The sequence below is a fragment of the Sinocyclocheilus grahami genome, unplaced genomic scaffold (assembly GCF_001515645.1).
Source record: "Sinocyclocheilus grahami isolate Dianchi unplaced genomic scaffold, SAMN03320097.WGS_v1.1 scaffold374.1, whole genome shotgun sequence".
In the NCBI taxonomy this organism is placed as follows: Eukaryota; Metazoa; Chordata; class Actinopteri; order Cypriniformes; family Cyprinidae; genus Sinocyclocheilus; species Sinocyclocheilus grahami.
Window position 1 is genome coordinate 244,544 of NW_015505553.1, and position 15,938 is coordinate 260,481.

At 37.5% G+C, this 15,938-nt stretch overlaps 2 protein-coding genes across 2 annotated transcripts; one reads left to right on the top strand and one right to left on the bottom strand.

The window, feature by feature from the left end:
* Window positions 1-1,348: 1,348 nt before the first annotated feature.
* Window positions 1,349-11,002, top strand: LOC107549522 (retinal degeneration 3, GUCY2D regulator). Its single transcript, XM_016230638.1, has 3 exons — window positions 1,349-1,522; window positions 4,139-4,458; window positions 9,008-11,002. The coding sequence occupies exons 2-3, from the start codon at window positions 4,172-4,174 to the stop codon at window positions 9,372-9,374; spliced, it is 654 nt and encodes a 217-aa protein (XP_016086124.1). The 5' UTR covers window positions 1,349-1,522; window positions 4,139-4,171; the 3' UTR covers window positions 9,375-11,002.
* Window positions 10,614-13,639, bottom strand: LOC107549498 (pinin-like). The gene is made up of 7 exons (XM_016230612.1): window positions 13,389-13,639; window positions 13,042-13,111; window positions 12,183-12,344; window positions 11,929-11,987; window positions 11,576-11,665; window positions 11,333-11,425; window positions 10,614-11,113 (listed from the first exon to the last, which is right to left on the bottom strand). Exons 1-7 carry the CDS (start codon window positions 13,389-13,391, stop codon window positions 11,063-11,065), a joined length of 528 nt encoding a protein of 175 aa, XP_016086098.1. The 5' UTR covers window positions 13,392-13,639; the 3' UTR covers window positions 10,614-11,062.
* Window positions 13,640-15,938: the final 2,299 nt, after the last annotated feature.

The following is a 15,938-nucleotide window of genomic DNA, read 5'->3' on the forward strand; positions in this document are numbered from 1 at the left end:
CGCCATTTGTTTCCGAATATAAGCCTGATTGTAATTCAGCTCTAGTCTGAAAGCTCAATAAACATGTAGTTCTTATTGAGAAACTTACACTGTACAGTAGACCCAATATCAGTTATTCTGTCTTTTTTGCTTTTTATATATTTTATAGTAAAATATAATTTATTGGCAATACTAGTATTTCATTTCTGAATGAAGTTTTTTAAACAAATCGTTTGAGTGAATTATTCAATGATTTACAAAGTCACTTCTGGCATAACGATATAACCTACAGAAAATGTCACTGAAAAGTCAGTCTGGATTTCAGAAACACTGACAAACTGAGTAAGCCAATCAAGTTCGAGGACCAGCGTTATGACTTTAGCAGATGTAATAGACCATCGGCATGCTGTGTGAGTGTGTTTGACTCATTAAGTGACCAAACTGAGCGACTGGCCTCATGCATGCCATGGTTGTACTGCTAAGCTGAGACATCTGCTTGGATTAAACCTTTTCCATCTGCTTTCCTCCAGTTCACTGCCGAGCTACTAGGTCACTCAATACATGTCTGTGCCAATATTCGTTATCTGGTGGAGGAAACATGTCAACATATCTTATATGAATAACCACTAATCATTTCAAATTAATAGATGTGACCCTGGACCACAAAACCAGTCTCAAGTCGCTGGGGGATATTTGTAGCAATAGCCAAAAATACATTGTATCGGTCAAAATTATACCAAAAATCATTAGGATATTAAGTAAAGATCATGTTCCAGGAAGATATTTTGTAAATTTCCTACAGTAAATATATCAAAACTTAATTTTTGATTAGTAATATGCATTGCTAAGGACTTCATTTGGACAACGTTAAAGGCGATTTTCTCAATATTTTGATTTTTTTTGCACCCTCAGATTCCAGATTTTCAAATAGTTGTATCTCGGCCAAATCCTAACAAACCATACATCAATGGAAAGCATATTTATTCAGCTTTCAGATGGTTGAAAATTTTAAACTTAAGACTAGTTTTGTGTTGGTCCAGGGTCACATATAGACTCACACGTTTAGGAATTTTATTAATTTCTTTATTTACTATTTATTTAAACTTGTTAACATGGACATTTTAAACACTATGTCTAGGCCACTAATCAAATTGGTGACAATCAGCACATGAGCTCTTTGAACAAAAGGTCAGATTTCCGTGCTTGCATTGAAGCTCATGCTCTCAAATCATGCTGGATAACATGATCATGAGGTTTTTAAGTATAAATGGGGGATAAAGAAAATAAGCCTTGTACCAGATATCTCATCTTAGTCACATGCTCGTAATCTGTTTATGCAGCGCATGACCTGTCCTCCCCCTCTCTTCTGCCCTCCCATCCCGTCTGCCTTTCAGCTGATGATGCATGTGGCAGAATAGGCTTGGAGAGCATCGCTATAGCAACCGCAAACAGAAAGACACTTCAGAGCAATCTCAAAGAGGAAATGTGACCTGGGCCATTACACATCTACAAGCCCTATAAGACAACCGGATCACTGCTAAAGGTAAGGAGACTGAGAAAATGAGGAATTAATAATATGAGATAGCAAAAGAGAATGGGGGAGGAGTGGGTGGATGGATGGATGGAAGATAATATTGATAAAAACACAAGACTAACGAATTCAGCACGTTTTGAGATGTCATTCTTTGTATTTTGATCATCATTGGCAGTGATTTACAGTGATGCTAGTGGTAACAGGTGGACATTGAGCATATTACTTTTAGTTTTAGAAGCTTAAAATGTTCGTACAGCGTTCAAGCCACAAGTCTGTTTTTGATGGATCACATCATAAATTACTGCTTTGGTCAAATTCTCGGTAGCAATATGGCTATTGTATTCAAATTAATGTGCATTCTCTGAAATTTAACTGTTTGCACTTTCATTTTTATCTGGTCTTCCATTTGAGGCAGGTTTATGAATGGCATGGTTTTTTTTTAGTAACTCAAACAGCTTTGGTTACCATTGACTTTCATTGTATGGACAAACAAAACACTGAGACAATTCTCAAAATACCTTTTTTTTGTGTTCCACAAAAGAAAGAAAGTCATACAGGTTTGGAGTGACATGAGGGTGCGCAATTGGTGACAGAATTTTTGGGTGAACTATCCCTTTAACTGCTCTTAATTCCATAAGCTCATCATCACAGGACAGTGAACACAAATGCGCCATTCAAATTAGTATTTTTTTTAAAGAAATCGTAGTTCTTTAACAAAGTGGTTTTCACTGTAAGATTATTAGATTACATTTTACCAAAAAAAAAAAAAAATGTATTATTGTACTTCAAATTTCATATTTAATTCAATGTGTTACTTGCAGTTTCTTTGTAATTGTTTGTGAAATTCACTAGCAATATCTGAGTGAAATTTAAAAGAAAATAATACACCATTTTTTTTCTCTGCGCAATGGCATGGCTAAATACAACCAATAAGTTAGTGTGCATAGTTAGGATAGAAAACTAATTAGGCTAATTTTAGGCTGTGCATCAGTATTTTGGCACAAAATCACTCAGTAGAATTGAACCTAATTAGATACATGTGTGAAAAAATCACTAAGGTTACATATGTTATATTATATGTAGGAAAATATTCATCATAACAATTTTGCATATGTTAGATTGTAAAAATAAGTTAGATTGTGAACGCATGTTTACTTTTGTACAATAAACAGTTATGTACTGTGTTTGCTCACCACCTGATGTCTGGTAAAATCTGAGTCAGCGTCCTTCACAAATTCACATCAGAACAGATTCTGTGTTGGAAATGTGCAGAGTGCTCAGTGATGTCTGTCAGATGTTAAAGGAACACGCCACTATTTTTGAAAATAGGCTCATTTTCCAACTCCCCTAGAGTTAAACAGTTGAGTTTTACCGTTTTCGAATCCATTCAGCCGATCTCCGGGTCTGGCGTAGCACTTTTAGCTGTAGCTTAGCATAGATCATTGAATCTGATTAGACCGTTAGCATCTCGCTCAAAAATGACCGAAGAGTTTCTATATTTTTCCTATTTAAAACTTGACTCTTCTGTAGTTACATCGTGTACTAAGACCGACGGGGAAAAAAAAACGATATGGCTAGGAACTATACTCTCATTCCGGCGTCGGCGTACCATGGGTGCAGCAGGCACAATGATATTACACAGAGCTGCAAAGTTCCTTGATTATTACGCTGGAATGAGAATATAGTTCCTAGCCATATTGGCCTAGAAAATCGCAACTTTTCATTTTCCGTCGGTCTTAGTACACGATGTAACTACAGAAGAGTCAAGTTTTAAATAGGAAAAATATAGAAACTCTTCGGTCATTTTTGAGCGAGATGCTAACGGTCTAATCAGATTCAATGATCTATGCTAAGCTACAGCTAAAAGTGCTACGCCAGACCCGGAGATCGGCTGAATGGATTCGAAAACGGTAAAACTCAACTGTTTAACTCTAGAGGAGTTGGAAAATGAGCCTATTTTCAAAAATAGTGGAGTGTTTCTTTAAAGAGAGCATCTGTGCTCTGAGGATTAGGCTTGGTAACATTCAGCCCCAACAATGATATGATGTTGCAAATAAGAATAAAGGGATAGTGCACCCAAAAAATAAAAGAAAATTATTTTGTCATTTACTCGTGACAGTCGTTCCAAACCTGTAGGACTTTATTTCTTCTGTGAAACACAGTAAAAGATATTTTGAAGAGCACACTTAAAAATAAAGATTCTTTATTGGCATCTATGTTTCCATGAAGAACCTTTAACATCCCTGAAACATTTCCATTGCACAAAATGTTCTTTATAGTGGAAAAAGGTTCTTGAGATTATTAAAATGTTCTTTTAGGAACTGTTTACCAAAAATGGTTCTTCTATGGCATTTGTTGGTAACCAAACCATTTCGAGTTCCATTGGATCCATAGTACTGAAATACTATGGAAGTCTATAGGACCCAAAACTGCTGAAAGGTGAAAGCAGACCTCACCTTTAACCCTGGTAAATCACAGTACATTTTTACACTCACAAGCACTTTATGCCAAATTTCGAGGTTAAATGAAAAAGAAAAGGCATTAAATCTATTGTACACCCAACATTTGTTTAAATTGCTCTTTGTTTTGTGTGACCGTGATGGCTTTTACTGCACCAAATTTAAGGTGAGCAGCAGAGGGCCGGCGAAAGCGACAAGCATGTCGTGGTTTAGCTGGAACGAGCCGTACTATCGGAGCCCACGACGTGAGCCCACTGAAGTGGTTACGGACACACTGATGCTGGAGCTGAGCTGGCAGATGAAGGAGGCAGAGAGGCTGCAGCGGGAGCGAGACAATGAATATCGGCGGCTGAAGAGCGGCGTGGACTACAGCTGGCTCGTGAGCACCCCACGCAGCTCATTTGACATCAGTCAAGGAGAGAGACTCGGCCTTGAGGACCTGTGTAGCAAAGTACCACCATCATACTGCGGATCGGTAATACAAAGGTAAGACACATGGGTTAAAGGAGTGCGTTGGATGCTGCACACTGCACGTTTTGTTTTCGACATGAGGATGTTCATTATCACGGGTTCAAGGGAGGGCAATCTGGGTAATTAGTTTACTAAGCTGTCTTTGTGATGTCTGTACTAGGAAACGCACAAAGACAGCCATGTTTTTTTCTCTAGGTGAACTAAGCAGCTCTAACCTGCTGAAGTGATAATTGTAGGCCTCACGGGATGCGCACCTCACAGATTCAGATGAGCCCCAACTGACGCTGTTCATTTTTGATCAGGTTGCAACTGCATAGCAACTTTTTTTGTTCAGCCCCACTCATTATAACCATGACTTAATGGGATAGTTGACCCAAAAATTACATTTCTGTCATCATATACTTACCCTCATGTTGCAAAACTGCATGATTTTCTTTCTTCTGTGGAACGTAAAAGAAGATAATTTGAGAAATGTCTCAGTGTAGTCTTTTTTTACTATACAATGGCATTCAGTGGTAATGGTTTGGTAACCAATACCCTTTAACATATATTTGTTTTCTTCAAAAGAAAGAAAGTCATACATGTTTGTAATGACACGAGGGTGAGTAAATGATTACATACTTTACATTTTTGGGTGAACTTTCATTAATTACTCATTATTTACTTACATTCATGTTATTATAAACTATATGCTGTTATTTTTTATCCTGTGGACCACAAACAAAAACGTTAAAAAAATCACACAGATTTTTGCCCATTAAATAACAATTCAAAGCAATCGTGGGCTGTCAAGCATTTAAAAGAAAAAAGTATTATGAAAGCTGCATATCTTGTGTGCTATATTCCACGTCTTCCAATCAAATACAGTGTGTTTGCACGAGGAACAGTTCAAAATATAAGTCATTTCAGTCTGTTTTTCACAGGATTCATTTAGTTAACTAAAACTAAAACTAAAACCAAACCCTAAAACCAGATGGTTGGATGGATGGACGGACGGACGGACGGACGGACAGTGAAAAAAGTATTATGAAAGCTGCATATCTTGTGTGCTATATTCCACGTCTTCCAATCAAATACAGTGTGTTTGCACGAGGAACAGTTCAAAATATAAGTCATTTCAGTCTGTTTTTCACAGGATTCATTTAGTTAACTAAAACTAAAACTAAAACTAAAACCAAACCCTAAAACCAGATGGTTGGATGGATGGACGGACGGACGGACAGTCAGACAGACAGGCAGATTAATTAGAAATACAGAAAAAATTAAAATACACTAAAATAACTAAAACTAGACTCCTAAAAATCACATTAACACACACCAACATTACTAACATTTTAACTAAAATTGAAATTAATGAATATATATATATATATATATATATATATATAACCTGATTCAAAATATTAATAAAACTATATCAGTATCTCAGTGATACCAAAATAACACTGGTTCCTCAGAAAATTATTGTATGGCTTCAGTCGAATTGGAATATACTGCACAAATAATATTATCTATATTTATTGTGCTTTTTTGTACTTTTTGGAGTTTGTCTGCCTGTCTTTGATGTGTTTGTTTCACAGAAAAAAAAAGAAAAAAAAATTGTTTTATATATATATATATATATACAGGTATACTGCATACAGGTTTGGAACAACATGACATAATTTTCAAGTGAAATTCTTACACCCTTGTCAGGGAGAATCTTTTTTTGAAAGAAGAGAAGTAACATGATCTAGTCCTTCCCATGAGTACAGGTGAAAAAGTGAGTTTTGAGAGGATTGTATTGATTAAACAAAGGAGAAGGAAGATTAAGAAAACACTAATTCGTTGATTTAACTGGAAAGATAAGAACCTAGCTTGGAAACCTATTTTAAGACTACCTAAGAACATCTTAGTCTGTGGAGCAAGAGCGCACAGGTCCTGAGAGGCTGCTTTTACTCTGATGAGTCAAGTGCTTATGTTCTGCTCTCATAGGGACCACAGGCGACAGTTCACCTGGGAAGGAGTGGCTGATGTGTTTGCACTGTGTTAAATCTGCTTTAATGAGTGATTAAAACAGACACACAACTTTTGATTAATTTCTTAGTTTGAAAATGGCTGTTAAATGCTGTTTACTAGGTGTATCATGTTATAATATATTAGTAATCCTTTAGTTTTTCCTTGAGGTCCACTTAGCCTACACATGATAATGTTCCACACACTCTATAATGTTTACAATAAAAGATGCCGTGGTTAATTTTTGTCACTGTACTAAACATGTAAATGACCCCAATTATAATTGGCTAACTTTTTTTGCATGTGAAATGAGTAACAATACTTACTTATAGGCTTCTAACATTGGGATAATATGGATAAACTTTTCTGCCTTTTTATATGAAAAAAATAAGCAAATTAATTGCAACTTTATACTTTATCTTTCAATATCTCTTTAAATCTCACAAGTGTCACTTTGTTTCTTGTAGTTCTGACTATATCTCACAATGTGCCTTTATATCTATCAATGTGACTAAATCTGGCAACTGACTTTATTTCTTGTAATTGCGACTTTATACCTCACACTTGTGACTTTATCGTTTAATGTTACTTTAAATCTTGCAAACGTGACTTTTTCTCGTAATTCTAACTTTATATCTCACAATGTGCCTTTATATCATCCAGTTGTGACTTTATATTTCTCAGTGTCACTTTAAATCTTGCAGTTGTGACTTTTTTTTTCTTGTAATTGCAACTTTATATGTCACATTTGTGACTTTATCTTTCAGTGTGACTTTAAATCTCACAAGTGTGACTGTTTCTCGTAATTCTGGCTTTATTTCTCAAAATATGCCTTTATATCTTGCAGTTGTGACTTTATATCTTTCAATGTGGCGTTAAATCTCGCAAGGATGACTTTATTTCTTGTAATTGTGACTTTATATCTCTCAATGTGACTTGCAAATGCAAACTTATTTTTCTCAATGTGTTGTTAAAGCTGCAGTCCGTAACTTTTTTTGGTTAAAAATGATCCGAAATCAATATTTAAACAAGTACATAACCAGCCAGTGTTCAAAACTATCGCCTTACTTTTGCCCGATTCCCAACGGTCAGTTTATAATAATGTTTTCTAATTTGAGTGCGTCATTACGTCACGTTTGTAAACATAAAGAAGTTGTCCCGGCTAGTAGGCTATCGCATGTGAGGATCCTGCAGGTGGCCGATCGTTTATAACATTTTCTCACAGCAGCCAGAATAATTAAATGTATCATTTTGATGCTGGATTGTAATCCATAAAGGATTATGTGTTTAAGAAACACATGTGAATGAAATTAAATTATATTCCAGTTATAAATGTGCTTCTGATTACAAATAGCCTGGGCTTACAAAGATTTGTATTTTAAAGAAAACCAGTTCGAAGGGAGCATAATTTGCTTTTTGGGTTAAAATAATTTCTTAATATGAAATTTGAAGAGTATGACAATTAGATTAGACTGTGCAGAAATTGAAATCTACACGCTAATACACACCATACTCATAGTCACCAATGCTGATGTTGTTAACATTAATCATTTGAGAATAAAGTATAACAATAATAATCATTTGAATGGTTTGATGTGATATGAGCTAACCGATCTGTAGATTTAATCACCATTGGTAGCGAGATGTATGGTAATGCTTTTGTCCTCAGTTGGTCAGAACAAACGTGGCAGACTTGTTACTTACTTGTTCAGATGGCAATATATGGTGAAAATTCTTATTTGGGTCATATTCCAAGATGTAGGCTAGAATCTGTGATGGCGAAGGAAGTACAACCTCTGCTGGGCCTTTTTAGCAATGGAGTCAATGTGAGTGTCCCACTTCAGGTCCTGAGAGATTGTGGTGCCCAGGAACCTGAATGTCTTCACTGTCGTTACAGTGCTGTTCATGATGGTGAGTGGGGGGAGTGCAGGGGGGTTCCTCCTGAAGTCCACGGTCATCTCCACAGTTTTGAGCGTGTTGAGGTTGTTGAGACTGCACCAGACAGCCAGCTCTTTAACCTCCTGACTGTGAGCAGACTCGTCACCGTCCTGAATGAGGCAGATGAGTGTGGTGTCGTCTGCAAACTTCAGGAGCTTGACAGAGGGGTCTTTAGAGGTGCAGTCGTTGGTGTAGAGGGAGAAGAGCAGTGGGGAGAGGACGCAACCCTGAGGAGCTCCAGTGATGATCGTACGGGTGCTGGATGTGTATTTCAGTGGAAGCTGGTGATCCACTGACAGACGGAGGTGGGCACGGAGAGCTGAGTTAGTTTGGGCAGGAGGAGGTTTGGGATGATAGTGTTAAAGGCCAAGCTGAAGTCCACGAACAGGATCCTCACATAAGTCCCTGGTCTGTCTAGATGTTGCAGAACATAATGCAGTCCCATGTTGACTGCATCGTCCACAGACCTGTTTGTCTGTAGGCAAACTGAAGAGGATCCAGCAAGGGTCCAGTGATGTCCTTCAGGTGTACATATAGTACAAATAATGAATTAAACTTTTTCTATGACATATGATGCTTCTTTTACAAAAGTGTTATGCAAAACTCTCCACACTCTCACTTGTCTTCATAGGTTTCGGCAGGTGCTGATGGAGAATGAGCCTGAGCTGCAGGAGGTTTCTGGACTCTTCCGCTCTGTGCTTTTGGAAACACTTGAGCGTGTTCATGAGGAGCAGGAGGCTCAGCGTCTGACCCACCAGTGGAACAACAGACGCTCCATAAGCCTGTCGCTGATGAGCTTCAAGTCTCGCGTGCGGATCAACCCTTTCGGCAGCACCTTGGGACTGAAATCAAACAGTTATGGCTCGGAGGAAGATGGAGAGAATGTCAAGACTGTGTGTGGGGATGCTGAGAAGGGCTTTGGTCAGACAACAGAGAAAGTGCAGCGTGTGTGGAGCATGCCAGAGTTCCGACACAAGGGAATCAATGGGAAAGCTTGAGTGTCTGGGAGTGGGATTCAGCAGGATCTGGTCCAGTCAACGACTGTCTGATATTCCCAGCATCACCTTCACTTTCAGTGTATTTATATTTCCAGAAGAAATGAGTTATGTTGATGTTGGGAAATAAAACTCAAGTCTTATAAGCAAAGCACCATAAATCAATAAATCTGCTACAAGGACTATAGAGCAAAAAGCCACACTTTTCATTTTTGACTAAATGTGCATATATGCAGTAAATTCCTAAAACAGGAAACCATATATATTCCTGATCACTCAACATCGGTTTCATTGTGTATGACAAGTTATTCTGAAATAGTACAGCTGCCTAATGTATCTTGTGAACTTTAGAAAAAAAAAGGGTTTTAAAATGGACGTTCTGTTTTACAAAAATAATTCCAGCGCAGGCCAACTTTTGTAATATTGCCCCATTTTTCAAAATAGGTTGTGCTGTATTTGGTGTGGAAATGCTCAGATGCTTGTGATGTGCAAGTGTGTAAGTGATGACCTGTTGTGAAACATTTAAATGAATTTTATTTCATTACTTTGTCAATTGAGCTAGTCAGTGTAACTGTAGAATGTAAACGTATAAAATCAATTTCATTGTGCTGAAAAATAAAGATTTATGCACATATGCTTCTAGTGTTTGTGATTCTGCGACAGCGACATGGCATCCTATATTTTAATACAAATGCCTCAGCTATATGGTATCAAAACTTTCACAAATATTTTCAAGAATGTATCCTCAATACATGAATATAGGGAGAAGATATTGCAAAACGTTATGCTATTTTGCAGAGGTTCTGATGAATATTATAATATAGCCAACACCTGTTGACAGAAGAAATTGTATAAGGCTAGGCTGCAGATTAATATTATTCATGCAGTAACAGACCCTGTGCGAAACAAGCATACCTAAATACACTTCTCCAACTATCTAAATGATTTTGTTAACTGTTAAAAACCATGCCAACCAATTTCTAACAAATGTTTATGCATTTGGTATAAAAAAATAAATAAAGGGACACCAACTGGAAATTTATTTAACAGTATTGTTATCAGCACAGTCAAATGCACGTGACTCAAAAAAGCAGATCATGAGATTTTAACTACCTGCTAGCGGTGCCTCTGCATTTGGCTCAACAAAGTAAATACACAGATTAGCATGGGATAACAAGAAACAGCACTGGAACTACACGACTACAATGTTGTTTCAAATTTGAACTTTTTTTTATATATATATATATATACACAACCTTCTCCCTGGTAAACCAGCACAAACTGTTCATAAACGATTTAAATCTTTCTGAAAAAATCCTAAGAAATCTGGACTGATTCTGTTATGTACTTGAGGTTTGAATTTAAAAATGAGAATACAAGAATAATTATTTTTTACAATTTCAGTAACGTAACAATGTTACAGCCATGCTACAGTTCTCAGAAGGTAGAGTTAATTAGACATAAAATATAAGTATTTCAGGACACAGTCTGGATAAAAAAAAAAAAAAAAAAAGAGGACAACAACCATCCACATGGAGTTTATGGTAAGGAATTGTCAACGTATAACATCAGGCAACAACATTAATAGTTGAAAATGGTCTTTCCCTGAGTGGTGGTCAGGCGATGAAAAAAAAAAAAAAAAAAAAAAAAATGAAGTTTGTCTGTTTCTGCAGTTCCAGGTCTGGACTGAATCAGAAAGTGGAGTTTAAGAACTCCAGCAGTTCGGCTCGGTTTTTGTCCCTCTGTTTAAAAAAAAAGCAAGTTGATTAAAGATCTGTGCAAAACTGTTAACCTGACTATAGTTAATCTGGTTTACGTTCTAACACTATTTTCACCAGCCATCATACAAAGATAAAATCAGCAGAGGAAAATATCCATTCCACGCATTAATTTTAAAATCAAACGTATATCTTGTTTTTCTTTAGTGCATTTATGTGTTATCTGCGCAATGAAAAACTCACCTGCTTGTCCTTCTTAGATTTTTTCACTTTCATTTTGATCTTTTTCCCTGAAATCATACTGTATTTGCCTGATTTCTTCTTTTCCTTAAGATACTGGGGGTGACAGAAATTCTGTTATATCACTAAACTTTGCAATAATCACAGAGACCTTTAATCAAAATCAAACCCAAAGCAAAGAGACTATAGCACATTGCTCAAATGTGATGCCCACTATGAGGTTTTGAGTCGAGTTGAAAAAAGTACCTTTGAAATTTGAACAGGTCCAGAGCTGTCGTCTTGCCCTTTGTGTCCCCTTTCCTTCTTCCGCTTACGTGTCTTCTCTTTCTTTCCTTTCTATAATAATAGTCAAAACAGATAAGTGACAATTTATTCCAAACCAACATTTAATATATATATATATATAAACATTTTCTCTTGTGTTCCACAGACAAAAAGAACAATATACAGGTTTGTAACAATGAGGGTGAATAAATGACAGGATTTTTCTTTTTGTGTGAATTATCCCTTTATTCTTGCTTAATCTGACAACTCTGGACAACAGTACACACATTTACAGCGCCAACTGAAATGAAAAGAAAAAAAAAAGACCCCGGTACCTTTTTTCCAGGTCTCTCTTTCCTTTTCTTTGAAGACTTTCTTTGTTTTTTGCAAGAATCTAGCAGTGGAAGCACAAAACACATCTCTTATTCAGATCTGCTGCATCGACATAATCGATTCATCTCAATTTCTTCTTTCCTGTTAATGAAGTGTGTGAAGTAATGCAGTTTTACACCTACTAAAATTCTCCTTTCGGACCCTTGGGAGTGAAGCCGGACTTTTATTAAAGGCTGTTTTTTGTTATCTAACTTACCTGAGCTATCAGAGCTGGAGTTACTACGTGATGATGAACTGCTGGATGAAGTCCGTGAAGAAGAAGAAGAAGATGATGAGGAGGACGACGATGAAGAACTGGAAGATGAGGAGGACGATCTGCTTCGGCTTCTTGCTCGTTTCCGGTTTTCGTTTTCCCTTCCTGTCAATACATACACTGTATTTGTAAGCAAAATCATTTCAGAGTTAGTGATTCTGTTCTCCACATTTCCGTTCCTAACACAGATCAGTTGTCCAGAGCAGAGGTTCCCAACTCCATCCCTGCTGCTCTGCATATTTAGCATGTCTCTCTTATTTAACACACTTGATTCAGATCATCAGCTCGTTAGAAGAGAGCTCCACGCATGAACTGTGTTCCGTCTCTCACACTTCAATGCCCTTTGAATGGAACATATATACGCTCCCTTCGAACTGGAATCCTGTGATGTCCACTTCGCACGGCACTTTGGGGGCAGTCGTAGAGTGTCGGACTTGTAACCCAAAAGTCGGGGGTTCGAGTCTCGGATTGTAGGTGGGGTGAGTGAATTACAGCTCTCTCTTCCACCTTCAATACCACAACTGAGGTGAGACCCTTTAGCAAGGCACCGAACCCCCAACTGCTCCCCGGAGGCTGCAGAAAAAATGTGTTCACGATATGTGTGTGTGTTTTTGTTCACTACTCATTTGGATTGGTGAAATGCAGAGCACAAATTCAGAGTATGGGACACCATACTTGGCTACACTTTCACTTTGGGTGGAATAGAACAAAAGACTTCAGTGATAAGAGATGCACACAAAATGTGCAGAGCGGGGGTCTCGCGAGGCCTGGAACCGAGGAGCACTGCTCTAGAGAAACTCACCTCTGCTGTGAGAACTACGTCTGCTTTTTGTACTTGACTCACTTCTCTCCACGGTGTCCACTTTGGCAGACTAAAAAAAAACAAAAAACATAAAGCATAACAACTCAGCATCCAGATCTTTTCATAAACACGGACTGTGCTCTGTATGAGAATCACAGGCAAGAATAGGAAGCTCAAAAATGCTGTTAAGGTTAAGTCTGTACAGTCCTTCTAGTCAACTGCTCCTTTACTTCACAAACACGTTACACGTTATCAATATAAAACGTTTAGAAACAAAAGTTTTACCAAAGAATTACAGCTTAAGGTTTAACGAGAAGGCTTTTAATGTAAGCAGTTGAACACTTTACCATGTTTATATTAAATTGTCTTCAAAGCGTGGTCCTTCCGACCACAACAACAATCGGGGGAATCAGAAGAATAGCCAGATATGAATATAATCCGTGTTGAAAATAAGCTGCGTGGAATATAAAGGACTCTTTTTCATTTCTGCGATCGGTGCGTGTGGATTAATGAGATAAGCACCGCCGCCATCTTGTTTACGTCACACACAAACTATATCATCCGGGTACTGTTCAGCAGCGCAGGCGCGTAACCAACCCAAGCACAAATGGCTGCTGTTTTCTGCACATTGAATATTAAAGTTTCTGAGTATCATTATTCAGGTGTAAACTTGTTCAGGTCGTTTTTAAAGCAGTACGCAGACGGCGCCATCACACGATAGCTCAGTCATTCTTGAGAAGTGGGACAAAACAGGGTGCAACATTGACAAAATAAAACCTTGTACTCAGACAAATGAAACTACATTTATGTATCTTATATGTACTGAGCTACTGAGCTATGCTTTGATACAACCTCCCAACTTTTCTCTTTTTTTTTTTTAGCTTGGACTGTGTATTATAATTTCAGCTTTATCTTTAACAGCATTCAAGCTGTTTTTAACATATCAAAACACATTCTGGTGTTAGCAGACAGATTACACTTTCACACGTGACCAACAGTTCCACAACAAATATAAAATATCATAATGAAATATTATCAAAATATTCAACTGACGGAGTTGACACGTCTGACGGTGGTGACGAAAACCTGAATTTGTTATAATTGTAACTGTCAAATACATTGAATCAGTCAATTACCGTATTAAACACAACAGACAGTGAGTATGTTATTGTTTATAAAGCTTATATTCAAGAGTCACATTGAAGTATTTTGATATATCACTGGAACACTAAATCTTGAAGTGGTGACATCTGACGGTGTTGACAAATTTGGCATTTCTTTCACAAAACCGATGGAGTTCATGTAGTAGCCATTTTGTTTTGTTTCTGTTGATGCTAGATGCTAGATGCTAATGGAACCTGCTTCAGGAGAATACAATGATATTTCAAATAATTTCCTCAGAAATTGGAAGATGGTGTTGACATATCATGGCTGTGACAAAGGCAGGGTGCGAACTACGGGGGACCTCGGCTCCCCTTAATAAACATGGGCTCCCCTGAAAACGGGATTTGTGAACTGGGGGGGGGGTCTCAAAAAATATTGACAATGTGTGATTTTGACGTGCAATTTCAGTTTTGTGTAATGTGTTAATCGTGGATTATTATGTGTAAAATTGCAAAAATATCATTCATTCATGCATGACGGCGATTTAAACCTAACTCACTTCAGTAAAGATAACTATACATGCTATTCTTGTCATGAGCATCAAGGTGTGGGGGAGCGGCGGTGCAAATTCCACTCATGTTTAGTACATGCAACTCAAAGATTCGTAGTAAAAATATAAACGCTGGACTCTGTGTTAAGGTAAGGCATGTTATTCGCAATTATGTGTTGTGGCTGGGTTGCTATAGGTCTGCGTGACCCTCGATGTCTTAGGCCTAATTGAACGGAGGAATTATGGTATTCTTCTGTAGCCTGACGACGAGTAACTTTAACCATTGTTCATGTGAACTCAAAGACAGCCTGATGCTTTGTATATAAACTATTTGTGGGTGGCTGTTTGTTGTTTCACCTATCAATTCGTGTCAATGGGGTCAATCCTGTATAGTGATTTATCCTATATAGAGCTTGCATAAAGCACTGCCTCTTTTGAGGCAGGCACATGAACCATCCCCCCCGTTATAAAAAAAAAACAAGGGGGCTCCCCCAAAGTCCACGGTATAGTTCGAACACCGGACAAAGGAAATATTAACATTGGGATTTAAAATATTCTAAAACTAAAACTTAGCAGAGCCTGTCTGACACTGATGTACTCTGCGGAGGTGAACTGTGGCAAGGGGCTCCTTTAGAGTGCCCGGTGCCGCTGATATTTCCTGATTTGATTACATTTTATTGAATGTCTGACGGTGTTGACAAAAAGTGGGGAAGAAACTTTAAAATCTTATGAAACATGCATGTGTCATTAAAAAAACAACAACCTTGCTTTGATAGGAGATATTATTAAGTGTTGCTTTTGATAAAACAAGCTCTTTTTCATCATTACAAATTTTTTTTATCCATTTTATTGCATATGAATGCTCGAACCCTTCTCTGTGGACGCACTGTTTTAGACGTAGTGAGAGGACATTAAGAAACACAGATTTGGTATAATAATGAGAAAATTCAATTGAAGGTGATAATTGTGTTAAATACATTCTATTATTAATCCCTCATGACATTTAAGATCGAAAATATTTGTATTTTTTAAAGCTAATTGCAGTTACCCTTGCTGGACCTGTCTTGTCCCACGTCTCAAGAATGACTGAGCTGTTCATTTTCTAAGCGCTAAATACTGTATCATTAGGAACAGTTCCCGTTCCTGAACCTGGCAATACACCTATTGGTGAGATATGTTTCACTGTAAAAAAAAAAAAAGGTAGAAACTGTATAAAATAAGAGCTCTATTCCTTGAGAACATT

Bases quoted from the DNA above. Each gene is read 5' to 3' on its own strand.
- LOC107549522 (XM_016230638.1), top strand. From the start codon at position 4,172: ATGTCGTGGTTTAGCTGGAACGAGCCGTACTATCGGAGCCCACGACGT. The intron at 4,459-9,007 runs GTAAGACACATG...TTGTCTTCATAG, and splicing joins TGCGGATCGGTAATACAAAG to GTTTCGGCAGGTGCTGATGG.
- LOC107549498 (XM_016230612.1), bottom strand. The intron at 11,426-11,575 runs GTACTTTTTTCA...TGTCACCCCCAG, and splicing joins GACCTGTTCAAATTTCAAAG to TATCTTAAGGAAAAGAAGAA. The intron at 11,114-11,332 runs GTGAGTTTTTCA...TTTTTTAAACAG, and splicing joins AATCTAAGAAGGACAAGCAG to AGGGACAAAAACCGAGCCGA.